We start from the raw sequence: 17,996 nt of genomic DNA, 5'->3' as shown, positions 1-17,996 counted from the left end.
GACTAGAATAATTCCAAAGGTCTCCGCTAGCTGTCCCGCTCTACTGCCACGCCCCAGTCCCGGCGCTGCTGGGAATTGCAGTTCTTTGAGCCCATTTTTTCTCCTCGGCCTGGTCCAGCTCACCGGGCCCTCGTGGTCCATCATGCTCCGCGCCACTAGCCACGTCCCAGCTGCCGGGATGGATACTGCGCTCCCCGCCCAGCCCAGAGGCCCGCTGGGCTGGGCGGGGAGGCAACAGTGACACTGCGTTGCCCCGCTGCTGACGCGGGGAACTACATATCCCAGGGCACCCCGAGCTGCCCCTTTGTGGCTTCTCGGCAGGACGGCTAGCGAGACTTAGTGAGCCGACGGGCCGGAGGCCGACCCTGGGGAGGGCAAGGATGCCGTCGGCAGTGGGCAGAGGCCTGGCAGGTTTCGAGCTACGTCCCCGCAAGGGCCGATGTGGGCCGCAGGCTGCTATAGCCGCGGGTCCGGAAGGGGCCGCCGAGGCTGCAGCGAGGAGCCCAAGACATCCTGCTGGGGGCTCGCGGCGCTTCGAGACGGCCTGCCGGTGGGCCCTGCTGGCCCTGGTGACGCTGCTGTCCTTCGCCACCCGCTTCTACCGCCTAGACCAGCCGCCGCACGTCTGGTGAGTGATGGGTGGGACTCGTGGTAACCAAGAGGAAAGACGCATCCTCTGATTGGCCCTGGGGCACGGAGGGGGCGGGATTCGGAAGAGGGGCGGAGTCGCGCTGAACGGGGAAACTGAGGTTTCTGGTATTTGCTTCTGGCTAATAGCAGAGTGCATCTTCGCTTTGGTGGGTGGCGGTGGAATTCTTAGGAAGCACTCTTTATGCCTTCCAGGTTATGCTACCGTGTCTCACCTGGCTCTCAAATTGTGGCTGTTAAAGATGCCTTGAACTTTCCAAAGAGAACCAGAAATTCTTAGTACTGAATTTCCTAAGGTCTGAGTTCCTAATCTGCAGAATTTCCAGGCATCAGTGGAGGGGGAAATTGTTAACTGGGTACCATCATCCTTGGGAGCAGGGACAACTTGGGAGTCCAGGGACGGCGACAGGGTTCCAGACAGCAGGTCTGGGATCTCCCTGTGAGGAGAGGTTTATTTTCTCAAGGGTTCAGTTTGTAGAGCCAGTTGCAAGACCGAGGTATGGTCAAATTTTATTACATAAGGTTTAAGAAGTCACCAACTGTCAGGAGGAAAAGTCATATACAATCTGGAAATGGTTACTTTGGCCAACAAGTGATACCATATTTTCTCATTATCACTGAGGAGACAGCTAGTGTAGGGGATGTTAGAAATGGAACTCCTTGACTAAAAAGCAAGCAAGCTAACAAACTATCAGGGATTTTCTACTTGGAAGTTAATAAAGTAGCTTGTTTCATGAGTCTTGGCAGAAGACATGAGACTCCTGGGTCAGAGACAAAGGATGTGTGTTACTGTGACACGGGAAGCAGGCTGAACGTCCGTATGTTGGAGTTAGTTTTCCTTGTTCCCCAAATTCCACAGGGTGAATGTGATGGGCTCGGGTGGATGACTGCACACACAGTGGGTTTCTTTGCAGCCGAGCTTGGGGAACCTACTGTTTTATAGCAAAGCAGTTATCAAGCTTACTCTTTGTCTTGGAGAGAGACATTACATCATTATTCAAGGTTGCTTGGTGTAAACCCAGCTCTGAGAAATGTCCCAGGTAAATGCAATCAGGGCCTTGCATTCTTGGCACATCCAGCAAGATTCGTGGACATACAAGAGACCCCTGGAGGACTGTCTGTCCCAACAGTCTCACCCCTTGATCTAGCAAATTCTCACATGAATATGCAGCCCCATAGGCCGTTCTGATTAACCTGGCCGACAGAAGCAGGAACCAAATCTGTTCAATTTGTCTCACAGTATTTGATTAAGGCTGCTTTTAACAGGACTGTAAACAGCAGGATGAGGACAGCCTGTGGGATTGGTTAACCAAAAAGGTCATTTGGTTTTAAAGTAAAAAAACACATTTTTCATTTTCACTAATAACTTTATTGAACAGCATATTCGCTGCTTTTTTCCGCCACCTTCTGCCTCCTTTCAGGCAACTTCATAATTCTGTCCTCCCGAAACTTTTTATCTTTTTGAGCAAAAAACAGTTCCAGATTTCTTTTGCAGTCTTCCCAGGATTTGAAATTTTTTTCTAGTAACAGAATTTTGTAGAGACTGAAATAAATGGAAATGGAAAGGTACAATGTCTGGTGAATAAGGAGAAAGAATCGGAGCTTCCCAGCCAAGCTGTACCAGTTTTCACCTGGTCATCAGAGAAACACCTGGTCTTGCGTTATCCTGATGGGAGAGTATGTGTTTTCCGTTGACTCACTCCAGATGCTTTTTGTGGAGTGCTGTTCTCAGGTGGTCTCAATACTTGTTGGAATTCATCATTTGGTTTTCCGGAAGGAGCTCATAACAGAGGACTCCCTTCCGGTCCCACCATATACACCACATCTTCTCTGGATGAAGACCAGCCTTTGGTGTGGTTGGTGGTGGTTCATTTTTCTTTTTCTTTTTTAGATTTTATTTATTTATTTTTTAGAGAGGGGAAGGGACAGAGAGAGAGAGGGAGAGAAACATCAATGAGCAGTTGGTTGCCTCTCACGCACCCCAAACTGGAGACCTGGCTTGCAACCCATGCATGTACCCTAGACTGGGAATCGAACTAGCAACCCTCTGATTGCAGGCCAGCTCTCAGTCCACTGAGCCACGCTACACAGGGCGTGGTGGTTCATTTTGCCCCATAATCTCTTCTGTTCCACATTATGGTAAAGTATGCACTTGTCATCACCCTTCACAATTCGTTTTAAAAATGGAATGTTTTTGTTACGTTTAAGTAGAGAATCGCATCTGGAAATAGGGTCAAGAAGAGGTTTTTTATTTGCTTAACTTATGTGGAACCCAAACATCAAAGAGATTAATGTAACCAAGCTGCTGCAAATGATTTTCAGTGCTTGATTTGGATATTTTGAGTGTCGGCTATCTCCTGCGTGGTATAATATTGATTATTCTCAATCGATATTTTGATTTGATCGCTATCAATTTCAGCTGGTCTGCCCTACCTTGGAGCATCGTCCAGTGAGAAATCTCCAGGAAAAACTACAAACCACTTAAAATTTTTTTAAAATTTATTTTTAAACAGAGAAGAAGGGAGGGAGAAAGAGATGGGGAGAAACATCAATATGTGGTTGCCTTTCATGTACCCACAACTGGGGACCTGGCCTGTAACCCAGGCATGTGCCCTGACTGGGAATCGAACCAACACCCCTTTGGTTTGCAGTCCGGAGCTCAATCCACTGAGCCACGCCAGCCAGGGCTATAAACCACTTTTGACACAGTCCTTCAGTCACAACCCTGTCTCCATATACTGCATAAGTCTTTTTTTTTTTTGCGTTACAGTTCTATTTTTTACCTTTCTTGAAATAATAAAGCATAATATGCCGAAAATATGTTTCTTTTCTTCATCTTCAATATTAAAGTGGCCAAAGTTCACCAATTTTGATTTGTTTTAAAATGTACTCTGATATGACAGCTGTCACAATACATTCTAACAAAATTGTTTTAAATGAAATTAAAGACAACTAAGTGCTACGAGAGCCATCTTACAGAAAAAAATGACCATTTGTCCAGCTCAATATTACCGACCTCAGCCATGCTCCCCAGGGTCCTGGATTGAACTACCTCTGAATAATTATGCGTGAGGGTCGGGGGTGGGGAAGGGACCAGTAGGTCTGATTGTAGATAGCTGGCATGCAGTTTAACACCCACCTATGACCCATTATGGTCTCTGCACAGTGTTTACACTGACCTCTAATCTTTGGTGTCATTGTCAATAATTATAGTGGGTCTCTGTTTTCTTTCGTTTTTTAAAAGCAGCTCCCATACCCAATGGATGTGGCCCATTTTTCCGTGCATCCTAATATATTTCCTGAAGGGGTGCAGGTCACTCCAGGTCAAGACTGTTGTTAAATTTTATTTGCACCGCCATCCAATTGGATTTAGATTAGGTTGCAGCGTTTGGGTCAAGCCAGGCAGGCAGCGAGCGTCACTGAGTTGCCGCAGCCCTCGCGCCTGCGCTCACGGGAGAAGGTCTGGGAGTTGTTGTTGGCGTTATCAGGCCATCAGAATAGTTCAAGACTGGCTGTGTCCACGTGAGTTTTCCTGATTTTGTGGCACGTCGACAAACTCGGTAGGAAGGCGGATCGCCAGATGCAGCTTCCATTTGGTTGAGGTGTACCGTACGCATGTTTTGCCAGGCTTTGGTGCTGGGCCTGGCGGATGAAGAGAAAATTAATTGTTTCCCTTGTCTTTACACGTGCGGGGGTCTAAGATGTTACCTCCTCAGGTGCTGCCGTTGTTTCTTTGCTTCCCCTGCCACGCAGTCAGTGTGTCCCACTTAGTACCTGTAACGTTACCTTTGCTCCAGTTATCCCCTGCTGATATGCAGACCTTTGTTTGCCAAGACCATTATTAGAAAATTGGCTGAGACCGCTGTGTCTCCCTCTTTGGCCCGCACGAGTCGCTGCTGGGGGACCTGACAGGCAGTGTCCTCAGTCAGTCAAGCCGTCATTGTCTTTGTGCCCTAGGACCACGTCACTCCAACCAGAAAATTCAGGTGGCTGAGCTAGAGTTAAGTTTGCATCCCGTAGATGATCTGAAGTTGCTGTCAGCTGAAGAAAGACAAAGCCTACCCAGGAATGGTTTGGGGGGGAATCTCAGATTTTCAAAAACGGTTCACGTAACCCTCTACCCCTTCTCTCCTTGTCTTTACCCAGTTGGTCGCCAAGAGGAGACGAACATTTTCTGGTGACCAAGCTGCTATCCTAAGGTGCGGGAACCAGGAGAGGAGAGTCAGGAATCTTTCTGAGAGGGCTGTTCGGTGCTCGACAGTGTCAGACGCCCGTCGATGGTGGGGAGTGTGCAGTGTCATCCAGTACCTTGACTGGTGGCCCATCACTGGGTGGCCATTGCAAAGAAAGGGGGGGCGCCATTGTCAGGCGGTGGCTGCTTTGGAAAGCTGATAATGTGACAGTTCAGTTTAAAGGCTCACAATGGTGTATCCGAAGTCAGAGGATGGCACTGAAACAGCATCATCAACGCTGTGATCTGAAAAAGTGCCAGCAGCAGAGAGGCACCAATGATAGATAGCCCCGAGGGGCAGCAAAGTCCCGGTACAGTCTGTTTGGAGCACGCGGGGTCCCCGCCCCGTGCCCAGTGGCTTCCTTTACTGCAAGACCAACAGGCCGACTTTTGGCAGAGGCACGAGCCACCACAACACGGTGACGGCCTCTACTTTGGAAACACAGAGCCCTTCGCTTTGTACCCAGTTCACGGTGGTAGACGTGTCTCCCCGCCTGGTGCAGTGGCAGCAGTCTGGGCGGTACAGGCTTGTTCGATTGGCACCTGGTCTGATCAGACTATCGGCCCTTATGGTGGTCACCTGTGCGGGTGATCCGGGTTGTCCCATTAGCAGGCTCTGTGATTTTATCCCACAGTTCTTGGCTCCAAAGGGGAGAGTTTTTAATCAGTCTGGATGTAGTCTTCCAAGTGACACACCAGATGGCTAGGGCGATGGCAGATGCCCAAGAGTCAATAAAAATATAACTTGTCTGTTTCTTAGGAATATTGCCCAGGGTGAGGGTGCAGTCTTTAATTCAGACCACTGTGTAGGTCAGCCCTGACTGCAGGCAACCTTTCAGAGGTGCCCCTGGGGCCGGGTGACTGCTGCTGCCCAGTGGGCACTGTCAACTTAGAGTGCAGCCTGGCCATCAGTGCCCCACGCAGAGCACTGCGGAAGACTTCTGTGAATAAAGGCTCCACTGAGGTGGCGGCTTTGCTTTCGGTGGTAACGTGGAAGATAGTTTCTCCTGAAGGAGGAGCTGTGGCCACCTCTGCGTGTAAAATCTGGGTGCCTCTGGGGCCGGGTTGGCTGCTGTCTTGAATATACCATTTCCATTGGACCAGTTGAGTCCTTTCCTTGTTCGGTGTAGATTCCAGGTTGACCCACTCCAAAGTGGCAGGGTCCTAAGGCCTTCATGGTCAAGCTCTCAATTTCAACCAGAGCTTAGAACCCTAGCAGGTTGCTAGTTGCCTCTTTAAAAAAGAGTGTACTTGGTGCCTGTGTCCAGCAGGGAGTGCTGTTATCCTGGAAAATACCATTCCCTCTTTATTTTTTAAATTTTATTGATTATGCTATTACAGTTGCCCCAGTTTTTCCCCCATGCCCTCCTCTACCCAGCATCCTTCATGCCCTCTGGTGCTCCCCCTTCTTTGTTCATGTCCATGGGTCATGCATATAAGTTCTTTGGCAGCTCCATTTCCTATACTTACTTTTTTAATAGACAGGGGGCTGTCTATTCTGTAACTACCAACTTATACTTCTTTTTTAAAAAATCATTCTATTGTTATTCAATTACTGTTGTCTGCATTTCCCCCTCTCCACTCTCCCCCCCACCCCAGCCATCCGCACCTCCCTCCCTCGCTTCCACACCCCCCTTGGTTTTGTCCATGTGTCCTTACCAATTTTCACTTCTTAATTCCTTCACCTTTTCCCTCATTCTCCCCCAAAACCCCCCTCAACTGGCCACCATTCCCAGTGCTCTCCATATCTGTGACGCTGTTTTTGTTCTGCTTGTTTGCTTAATTTGTTTCAGATGCAATCGTTGATAGTTATGTATTTATTGCCATTTTAATGTTCATAGTTTTGATCTTCTTTTTCTTAAATAAGTCCTTTTAACATTTCATATAATAATGGTTTGGTGGTGATGAACTCTTTTAGCTTTACCTTGACTGGGGAGCTCTTTATCTGCCCTCTGATTCTAAATGATAGCTTTGCTGGATAGAGTAATCTAGGTTGTTGGACCTTGCTTTTCGTCACTTTGACTACTTCTTGACAATACTGTCTATCCTGCAAAGTTTCTTTTGAGAAATCAGCTGACAGTCTTATGGGCACTCCTTTGTAGGTAACTGTCTGCTTTTCTCTTGCCGCTTTTAAGATTCTCTCTTTATCTTTAACCGTTGGCGTTTTAATTATGTTGTGTCTCGGCATGTGTTCCTCTTTTTGTTCATCTTGTTTGGGGCTTTCTGTGCTTCCTGGACTTGTGTGTCTATTTCCTTCAGCAAATTAGGGAAATTTTATTTTTTTTTCAAATAGGTTTCTAATTTCTTGCTCTTTCTCTTCTCCTTCTGGCACCCCTATGATGATACAAATGTTGGAATGCTTGAAGTTGTCCCAGAGCCCCCTTTTCATCATTCGAAGTGATGAAAAGCAAGGACCGACAACCTCCAAAAGAATTTGGATTCTTTTTTCTTTTGCTGTACTGATTGGATGTCTTTGGCTTCCTTATGTTCCAGATCATTGACTTGATTCTTGGCTTCATCCACTCCACTGTTGATTCCCTGTAAATTGTTCTTGATTTCAAATAGAGTCTCCCTCATTTCTGATTGGATCATATTTATGCTGTTGAAGTACCCACTGAGTTCCTTGTGCATCCTTATAATCTGTGTTGTGAACTTTGCATCTGATAGATTGCTCATCCCCATTTTGTTCTTCTGGAGTTTTGATCTATCCTTTCATTTGGGCCATGTTTCTTTGTCTCATTTTGGCAGCCTCCCTGTGTTTGTTTCTGTGTATTAGGGAGAGCTGCTTTGATTCTATGTCTTGGTAGTGTGCCCTCCTGTAGTAGGTGTCCTGTGGGTCCTGTGGCACAGCCTCCCTCATCCCCCAAGCTGGGTACCCTAAGTACACCCTAAGTGTGGGCTGAGTACTCCCACCGCTGTCAGCAGGACAATGGGAGGGATTTACTCAGGCCAGAGAGCTGGTAGGACTGGCTGTGACCACTGGCCAGCAACCCCCTCCCTCTGTGGCTTGTGGAGGTGGGTGATTGGTGGTGCTCTGATGTGGTCTGTACCTGTCCTCTGGGTGTGCAGGCTCTGGGGTTTCCTGGGCAGTGCAGGCCAAGGTCAGCCTCCACCTGTGTTCTATCTGGGGCTGCTTGGCATAAGCTATAAAGCAATCTGCAGATGGCTGCTGCTGGTGCTGGGCCTGGGGCCAGTCAGTGGGCAGGGTACAGGGCTGGGCTCAGCTGTGGCTTGTTTGAGAGCAGATTTGCAGATTTATGAAGGTCTCTGGAGCCTGCACCTAGCCCAGCCCTTCATATAGAAAAGCCACTGTTACTAGCTTGGGTGGGCCAATAAGTGGGAGGGGGCGGAGCCTTAGGTAATCGCCAGGGCAGGCTAACTCTGTGGGCCAGGTTGATGGAGACTCAGGTATGGTGCTGCCACATCATGGCTCTGTGTGGGGGAGGGCTCAGATGAGAGACTGGCCACTGTCCGCAGTTCTGTCCAGGAGGAAGCTGTCCCCCAGCTCTTGCCCTGATGCCAGACACTTCGGTTCCTCCCTGTATACCACAAGTTGAACAAGATCAGACTTCTGTGCCCGATAGCCCACGATGTAGTTTGTGATAATAGTAATGTAGTTTCTAGTAGCAAAGGTCTCAGAGTTAGAAGTTAATAAAGAAAAAACCTGTACTACAAGATTTTTTATATTATAGGAAAACTCTTTGCATTGTAAAAATAAATAGAAACTCAAGATACAGAATAAATACAGATTTAACTTAAATTTATGATTAAATTTATGGTTGGTAAATATTTGCTAGCCTTTTAAATTTATCTAGATGAACATTAATGACCAGTTTCCTCAAATTGCTTATGTCAAAAGTGGTTTTTCTTTTTTTTTTTTAATTCAAATTTTCTCATTCATTGCTTGAAACCCATAGTCTCTGGTTTATAACCGTAATTTTAACCTCACTTTATTAAGGCTATTTGCATTGTACGATAATTTAAGAATTCTCATTTCTCTTTTTGCTTTACCTTTAGTTGGGATGAGACTCACTTTGGAAAAATGGGAAGTTACTATATCAACCGCACCTTCTTCTTCGACGTGCACCCGCCGCTGGGAAAGGTGAGCCGTGTGGGGAGCAGCGGCTCTCTCCTGAGGGCCGGAGCGAAGGCTTGGTTTTGGGTTTGATGCTTGGCCTCATGGGAAGAATCCCCTGACATTGCAGACCAGCTGCTCTTATGGAAAATCTGTGGTGTTTTTAGGGGTCCTATGGGCTCAGAAATGGAGAGAGAGCCCATCGACGGATGGGTGGAGAAGCCAAACATAGTGTATCTATACGCTAAAATGTTATTCAGCTACAAAATTGGAGTGAAGTGTGATACCTGCTACCACATGAATGCATCTTACAAACATTACGCTGAGCCAAGGAAGCCAGACCAAAAGGCCACATACTGTCTGAGTCCATTTATATGAAATGTCCGGAATTGGCAGCTCCACAGAGACAGAAAGAAGGTCAGCAGTCAGCAGGGTCTGTGGGAGAGAGGTTGGGGGAGTGACTTCCAATGAGTGTGGACTTTCTTTTCCGGGTGGTGAAGCGTTTGCGATTAGGTAGTGGCGATGGTTTTACAACCTTGTGAATAAACTAAAAACCTCAGTATGCTTTAAAATGGTGAATTTTATGATATATGACTTTTATCTCAAGTTATAAAAAGAAAAACGAAGTGGAGAGAAGGAGCATGTTACAGAAAGCAGAACAGCTTCGGAGAGCTGACTCGGAGTGACACTCCGTCCGCCTCCACTACTCCCAACACCTCCACTGTTCGACCTCTCCTTTCACATGGTTTACAGTGAGGAATTCCACCAGTCAGAACTCATCCTTGTTAAAGGAACACCTCTAAAAAGGCTAATGGATTAGCTCTGGCATTCACTCTGCCCTTTCTTCCTAACTAGAGGCTGAAGGACAAGGGGACAGATATGTGCCAGTTATAAAGTAGGGCTGGGGGGGGGCGGGTCTTGGAGCATGGAGTGCTTGGGGCGAAGGCCAGGCTGAGGGCAGGCGAGGGTGGGGATCGGGGTGATGGGCGGGCGTAGGAAGGCACCAGAGCCTGGGGCAGGGGCCACGGAGAGGGCCCTGCAGGGAGGGAGGTGAGAGGAGGTGGGATAGGAGGCCCATTTCAGATTGAGCTCTGAGCCCAGAGTAGAAATGTTATGCTTCTTTCTGTCTCATTTATAAGAACAATGAAAATAAAAGTGATTGAACACATAGTTTATTCTAGTCACTTTAGATGTATTATCTCATGTAACCTTCAGAACAACCCATGAAGTAGGGACGGTTATGCCCCCATTGTGCAGATGGGGGAACTGGGACTCAGAGGGTTTGCCGGAGGGAGCCAGTCTAGTAAGTGACAGGGTCGCAGCCCAGACTGGTGTAGAGTCTGCTTTCTGAAGCACCACGCCCCACTGCCTCGTGAACTTCCCTGGTCTCAGTACTTGGACTCCGCCTGTTACTAACATAGACTCAAGCAACAGAATGGGCTGAATATTGACATTGGGCCAGCCTGGGAACCAGACCTCTGGAGAGGAGGTTGTTCCTAGCAAACCTAGCCTGGTCTTTCAGCTGGGCACTGCCTGTCTGTTTTTGGTGTCCCCTTGTGCTGGGCACGGCGCTAACGTGGACAACACTGGCTGGTTGGTTTTTACCGAAGGGTCACGTCCTCCTGTGTGGCCCCCGTGGGAAGGGAGAGATGTGGGGCTTCTTTCTAAGGCTGCCCCCGGCAGTGCAGTGCTCCAGCTCCCCTGCTGTACCTCCTGGCGGCCCTGCGTTCCTCTCGGTTGCAGGAGGGTGATGAGCAAATCAGAAAGAAACCTGCCTGAGAGAAAGCAGAGTAGCTTTCGCAGGTTCTGAGGCCCAGCCAGTCGAGAACCCAGAGCCCAGAACCCTCCCAAGTGTAGGAGGTTTTCTCCTACTTGCTGGGCCCATACCTGCCATCGCACACAGGCCCCCGGCCTGGGCGCCCGAGTGCTCCGGTCAGATGGGGGCTTTTAAAGAAATGAGAATGATTGCACACAGTCAAATGTTCTATCAGAAGGAAGCACAAGGTCAGAAGCTATCTTCCCTCACATTTCCGTTCTTCAGAGGTGACTGTGGTCACCTTTGTTAACAGTTTTTTGTGTATCCTCCCAGAAACTTCTCATCCAAGTGTAAATGTGTGTCTGTTTATACACACATAAATATTAATTCACACGAACACTTTACACAGATGGGATCAGACTGAAATTGCTCAGCAACTTGTATTTTAACATGATGTCCCTTTTTCCCACACTAGCACGTTAAAGTGTACTGCGCTCTTTTTAACGACTGTATAGTTTTCTGTTATATAGCTGTGCCATGAATTATTTTAACCGTCTTCAATTGCTGGGCATTTGTGTTATTTCCAGGTTTTTAGCCCTAACAAAAGATACTGCACGAACATCCTTGTACATGTATCTTTTCGTGGTTATACAGGTGTATCTAAAAGATTCTCAGCAAGTAAAGAGTCAAATAGACAGTTAAATTGGTGTTAGGTATTGCTAAGTTTTCTTAGCCATGTGCAGGCCCGGCAACAGTGTATGTGGGCGTTTGCCAGCCCACACCACCGCCAGCTCCGCCACGACCGTGCTGCCGAACTGCCAGCGTGAGAGCGAAGCCTTGTGCGCTGCCCTTTTCCTCTGCACGTCCCCTGAGTTTGGTTGGGCATTTCTTTTTCATTTATTTATTAGTCACTCCTATTTTATTTTCTGTGCTTGCTCATTTTTCTAGTAGGTTTTATTCTCTTTCTTACTGATTTGCAGAAGTTTTTTAGTGAGCAAATCAGCTCAGGGTTACTTTTAATCTTAAGGGAATTGAGAGGGAGCGGAGCTTTGAGTGCCTCTTAAGTTCTCAGCATAGTGCCAGGGGTTGTTACCTACAGCATCACCTGTTATCTGCACATCCCCTGTTCTATTACCTGTCGCTCACAGACAGGGAGTGCTGTCCACCACCAGAGAGCTGGCCTGTGGGTGCAGAGGTCCGAGCCCCCTGCAGTTTTTCCCAGTGCCCGCCCGCCTGCCCGGCGGTCCGGGGATTCAGAGCATCCCAGGCTGGCTTGTCCTCTGCGACCCCAGGTGGGGAGGAGCATCCATTCCGCTAGTCGCCTGCCAGGTTTGATTCATCTGGGTATTTAGATAACTCCGTCTTTTCAATGCCTTCTATTACTTTATATTAAATTAATTATAGCAAATTAACTTCTGGACCCTGGGATTTCTCCTTTAAAAAAGAAAAGCTTTGTAATAGTTAATCATTTACTGCAGAACTTTGGCTTCGATACCTGACTTGGACTGTAGGGAGTGACTCTGTTTAGAGCTACTCAGAGAAAAGCGTGAGCTGGTTCGTGGTCCACGCCCAAGCCCCCACCCACAGTGTTGCTGGGAGAGGCTGGCCCTCCACACAGCCAGAGCGTTCTGCCCCTCACCCCCAGCTGGAACAGGGGCGCCTGGGCCAGCCAGGGCTGTTACAGATGCTTGGAATTTGCTCTCAGTTTTTATGTTTGAACTGCTTCTGACTGCCCTTGTGAAAAGAGAATTTTACACTGGCGATGGCCAAGGCAAGATAGAAGAGGCCGATCCTCTCAAAAGTTTGGAAGCATTCACGTCTTAGTTTATGGTTGATTTGTTCTGGTTTGGAATGTGCCATGGTTGTCCCCCTTCGGAATGCTGGGAAAAGGAGGAACCAGTCTGGGCCTTTTGGTGTTTTTTTTCCGCTGGGATTTTTCTCTTCCCTCCTGGGAAAATGCAACGGTCTTTCCTCTTTGCCATTTTCTTCTTTCCTCTCCGTTCTTCGTGTGTAGAAATGTGGCCACTTCTCTCCCTCCTCAGTCTGACTTGGAGCCTCCTTTGCCTTTTGTGGGCTGGCCTGCCGGAATCTGAATCGGACCTGCCCCCAGCCTCTGCCATGAACTGTAGGTTTTATCTTCTAACAAATGTAGGCAGGCCGAGTGAGAGCGCCCCTCAGTGGCCTTGCCCGGGATTTCTTCTTCTTAAGTGTCCATCTGAGAACTTGGTCTTAATACAAGGGAGGGTTTGTTTCAGGCAATGAGCTCTGTAGACAGAAGATTCTTTGCTTTGCAACAGCTGCAGGAGAAAATGTCACATTGTCAACTCCCTCCATGGACCATTGTCAAGGGAAGCCGAAGTCTGGACGCAGCTGGAGGGAGGTTCAGGGGATGGAGGAATCACCCCTCAAAGGTCTCTCTTTTTTTTTTTTGTTTGGTCTCTTCCTCTCAGATGCTGATAGGCCTTGCTGGCTACCTAAGTGGATATGATGGCACCTTTATGTTCCAGAAGCCTGGGGACAAGTATGAGCATCACAGCTACGTGGGAATGAGAGGAGTAAGGCTTCCTGCCTTGATGTAGCCTCACTGGACCCTGGGGCCACTCAGTCAGAAGTGTTACAGTTGGAAGCCCTGGAGTGGTGGCAGGGGTAGATAAATGGACTTTGGGGTGGGGGGAGGGGGGTTGGACCCGTACCCTGTAGTAGAAATTCAGGGGCAGAGATTCAGTGCTGGTGTGGGTGAGGAGGGAAGGGGAGGCCACGGACAATGTGGAGATTACGTAGGCAGGAGTGAGGCCACTCTGTCCTCTGTTGTCCTGCCCGTGTGAGGCATCAGACTGCAGGCTGGAGAGCAGCCTGGGACCCAGGCCGCCAGGGTCCCGACCGTGGCCTCAGCACATTGGCAGGCTACGTGTTCTTCCTCTCTCGGACCACAACTGCCGGAGCGTTGCCCATGTCAGAGGGCCTTTTCTTAAGATTTCAGCGTCTCCCCGCTCCTGTTACCAGGTTTCTGCTGCTTTCCCGTGAAGGTTTCAGGCGCACACAAGGGGTTCTCCAGGCTTCGAAGGGAGGCCGTGGCTTTGCCTGCTGCCTCTGTGCCCCGAGACCCAGCACCAACCTTGATGAAGTGTGGCGGGGCGTAAACACCCAACCCTGGGCACCCAGACCTGTAGCTAAATGGGACCTGAAGAAACTGACCTTCACTGGGGGCTCTCAAAGCAAGTTGCATTTACAAACCCCTTTCTTTGAGAAGCTCACACACTTCAGATAAATGCAGAGTGCCTGTCCGAGCTAACCGTTGGGTAATTTGCTTGGTCATATCATACCACATTAAACAAGAAGTGTCTGATACCCTCAGGTTCACGTTCGAAGTGATCCTGTGTCTTCTTAATGCCTTTTTAATACCACATAGCATGCACAGTTGGACATAGGCCTGACTCACTGTGAACTTGGCTGTGGGACTTGAGAAGGCCAAACATCACAGCCTTGTTCTGGTTCACACTAGGGCACATTGCTAGCTGTTGACAAAAAGTGACAACCCAGATGTGAGGATTTCCATTCCTTCATGCTTGTCTGTTTTGATGGACAAAGTAGGGAGGTACAGAGAAGGCTCCTGGTTCAAAACCAGAGCAAACCAAAAAGCCCTCCCGGTACTGAAGCACGAGGGAGTCTTTTTTCTAACATTAAAATACAGCCTTGTAGATTAAAGAGTGACTGCCCGTGTGGCTGAAGCAAAGGGCCAAGGGAGAAATAGCAGAAACAGCAATAGAATTCTCTAAAATACTAAAACACCTTCAGAAACGCCTTTCTTAACTGGTGCCACGGTTTTGTGGTAGAAGCTACTGTTTGTCAGGTACCTCCTGTGTGTTCATAGACTTTATGTCATTTCATCTTCAGAGTAAACCTTGTGAGGTAGGAACTTTATTCTTCACACTACACAGGTGGGGAGGCTGAGACACAGAGCAGGGGTGGCATTCTCAGGGTCACAGCTAGTTAGCAGTGGAGGGACAGCCCCACTGGCACCCCCACTGCAGCCAGTGGGCCACCCTGCCCGCCCTGTCCCGGCCGACCTTGGCCGATTTTGTGTCAGTGCTCAAGTTGGGGCTCAGCGAGAACACAAATGTTACTTGATTTGATGCTTCACTGTTAGGTCAGCCCTTTCTCATGTATACCTGTCCCGGGTGGTTTTAGGTCACCACATCTGCCCTCATTAGGGTCCTCCGTCTTGTCTCTGAGTTTGTACTGAGTTAAGTAGGTCCCCGAGGCTTAGCTCAGCAGGTTATTCAACTGCTTCTCTGTTCTCCCCGCAGTTCTGCGCCTTCCTTGGTTCCTTGCTGATCCCCTTGGCCTACCTCACTGTCCTGGAGCTGTCCCGGTCCCTGCCGGCAGCGCTGCTCACTGCTGCCCTCCTCACCTTCGGTAGGTGGTCTTATACCTCGTGTCAAGGTCAACTGCTTATGACTGCAGCTGGAAATCAGCACGTTCAAAGATCCTGTCCATGGGCCCAGTTCTATCAAGTTAAATAACTTCAAGGTTGAGGAAATGTATTACAAGTCTTATTTTATTCGGTAGTGATACTCACATACATAAATGCTTGTGTGTAGCAAGCCTTTATGTTATTGTAAGGGGGAGTTGGCCTAGGTGATCCCAGGGAATAAACGATCTCCAAGTTGTTCCCATTTGAGTTTGGATTGGATAAGAAGGTAAATGTGTGTGTGTGTGTGTGTGTGTGTGTGTGTGAGAGAGAGAGAGAGAGAGAGAGAGAAAGAGGCTTACAATTCTAATTCTGCTTCTCATAGGTTACTGTCAAGATTCCTTTGTGTTCCTTAAACTAATTTTAGTTGGATGCACGGGCTGATGCCTCAGAAGTGGCTGGGTAGCAGGGGATGATCAGATGGGAACTTAAGTATTTTCTGTGGACACTTGTCACATGGGTAGATGAGAGCTGACTGGTAGAAACCGATCCTGTTGTTGAAAGTGACTTCATGATCTTAAAGAGCTTAACATTTAAAGAAACGCAGGCCAATTTAGGTAGGTATTTTAGGGGTGATTCTGGCCTTGTTTTGATAGCTACGTTGCAAGATTATGTGCTCTGCAGAGGGTTGGTGGCTTTTTCCTTGTGTTTTTAATTTCCCTTTTTAGTTATTCAGTCATTTATTCATTTTTTTTTTCAGTCAACAACTGCTTTTAAAGCTTCTCCTCTGTGCTAGGCCACTTTTCCTGGTCTCAGAGGATTCGCTGATGAGAGTCTCTTATCTTGGAGCTTACTCACTAGTGGGGCAGACAGTAAATAAGCCAGTAGGTCACTAGGTCTGTAATTTAACATTTTAAGCAATGAGTGCAATGCAGAAGACAGAGTCGGGTAAACAAGAGTCTTGGGGAGTGACCCCGTTTTAGGTGGGGTGGTCAGGGAAGAGCTCCCTGAGGAGAGGGCCTTGAGCAGAGGTTAAGCAGTGCAGAGAGGGGAGGGAAGAGTGTCCGGGCAGAGGGAGCCGCGTGCGCGGTGGCCCTGGTGCAGGCAGCACTTGGTGGAACAGCAGTGGGGCAGAGTGGAGGGTGAAGCAGTGGTGCAGGGACAGGAGGCCGGTGGGCAGGAGAGCGTGTGAGGAGTCTGTTAGTCTGTGCGGGAGGGGAGAGTTCAAGAACGGGTGTGACGCAATGAAGTTTTGTTTTAACAAATCGCTTTGGCACTTGTATGCAACATGTGCTTCATGTAGAGTAGACGCTACTCTGGGTGTCGGCCGCTCGTGGCTGCAGCAGCAAGGAGGCAGAATTCCCTTTTTGATGGTGGAAATGAGGAGTCCTCGTCTTCGGGCTGCTCTGTCTGAATGGGTGGCATGATCCTTCCTTGGGTCAGGAGCCTAGAAGCAGTGTGAGATACTATTCTTTTGAAAGATTTTATTTATTTACTTTTAGAGAGGGGAAGGGAAGGAGAGGGAGAGAAACATCAGTGTGTGGTTGCCTCTCGTGTGTCCCTTGCTGGGGGACCTGGCCTGCAACCCAGGCATGCGCCCTGACTGGGAATCGAACCGTGACCCTTTGCTTCGCAGGCCGGTGTTCAGTCCACTGAGCCACCCCAGCCAGGCCTGCAATACTATTTTACGTCACTGGGCTTTGGTGTAGCTCAGAGCTGTGCCTTTTGCCTACCCAGGACTCAGTGGTGGCTCAGAGGCCCCTCCTGTCTGGACTGCGTCAATGCTCATGTGCAGCTGAGTACAGGGGCTGTTCCTTATCGCCGGGTGCTTGGTTCTCAGGGGGCCCACCTCTGATTCCCCTTTTGACCACTGAGCTCATGTTTTTCAGACACAGGATGCCTCACTCTGTCCCAGTACATCCTCCTTGACCCCATCTTGATGTTCTTCATCATGGCTGCCATGCTGAGCATGGTCAAGTACAACTCCTGTGCTGCCAGGTCAGAAATGCCATCTTTGGGGGTGGGGGTCCGAAGCCGTGGCAACTCCGGAGTTTCTGCAACGGCTGGGACAGGGCGGGTGCTGGTGGGGCTTGTCCTGAGGCTGAGTTTCAGGCCAGCCGGCTTTTTAAAAAACTTAGATTGCCCATTTTAGATTGTGCAAACAGATTTTAAAGTTTTCTATACTTGTATTTCTGCTTTACATAAGACTGAGGAAATGTCGATTATAGTTTTCAGGGATATTATCATTTGTACCATGGGGGTGGATTTCGACAGGGGTTTATGGATTACAAAGGGGTCCTCATGCCTCCCCACCATCTTATAAGACACCCTGTGTCATGGGGGCTGGGTGGTAGGTCCCAGGATAACTTTGTCCTTCACATTCTCCGACCTTGAGGGGCGGGACCCAGAGGAGACACTGCCGGGGACTCCTTGTCTCCCTGTCCCAGTCCTGACTAGCGATGGGGGCAGTGTATGTAAAGGCTGGCTTGAATGGCCCGTAGCAGTCAAGAGCATCCCTGCAGGCCCTGCTGAGTTCTCAAGCTGTTCCGGAGGGGCTGGTCTTCCTCCAGTTAGCCTTTTCCAGATCTTCCCACTGCCTCTGAGAGCAGAGCAGGTCATTGGTTCTATTCACTCCAAAAGAGCAGGTTCAGCCTAGGCTTTTCCAGAAGTCAGCGTGGTTTGGCCGCAGCAGAGCTCATTAAGTTATGCTAATGGAGCCTAATCCAGTGGCCACCAGCTCGCTCTGGCTTTGGGTTATCTTCTTTTCTACCACGTCCACTTCCACCTGGCACTTGAATACATACCACGTGCCAGGCACCGTGCTGGGGGCTGGAGGTGCAGAGTACTCATGTTCAGGAGCGTCCACTCTGGCAGG

General features: G+C 48.8%; 1 protein-coding gene across 1 annotated transcript in view; it reads left to right on the top strand.

Moving 5' to 3' along the window:
* The first annotated feature begins 150 nt into the window (after positions 1 to 150).
* POMT2 (protein O-mannosyltransferase 2) overlaps positions 151 to 17,996 on the top strand; it is a 42,111-nt gene continuing 24,265 nt past the window's right edge. Inside the window, exons 1-5 of the mRNA XM_037145261.2 lie at positions 151 to 628; positions 8,897 to 8,981; positions 13,161 to 13,265; positions 15,018 to 15,126; positions 17,011 to 17,119. Of these exons, the coding sequence (XP_037001156.2) occupies positions 381 to 628; positions 8,897 to 8,981; positions 13,161 to 13,265; positions 15,018 to 15,126; positions 17,011 to 17,119 (656 nt within the window). The 5' untranslated portion in view covers positions 151 to 380. The remainder of the gene's footprint in view (positions 629 to 8,896; positions 8,982 to 13,160; positions 13,266 to 15,017; positions 15,127 to 17,010; positions 17,120 to 17,996) is intronic.

This window comes from Artibeus jamaicensis, unplaced genomic scaffold (genome assembly GCF_021234435.1).
Source record: "Artibeus jamaicensis isolate MK-2021 breed Jamaican fruit bat unplaced genomic scaffold, CSHL_Jam_final contig_851, whole genome shotgun sequence".
NCBI classification, from domain to species: Eukaryota; Metazoa; Chordata; class Mammalia; order Chiroptera; family Phyllostomidae; genus Artibeus; species Artibeus jamaicensis.
This window is presented reverse-complemented; position numbering and strand designations above follow the sequence as displayed.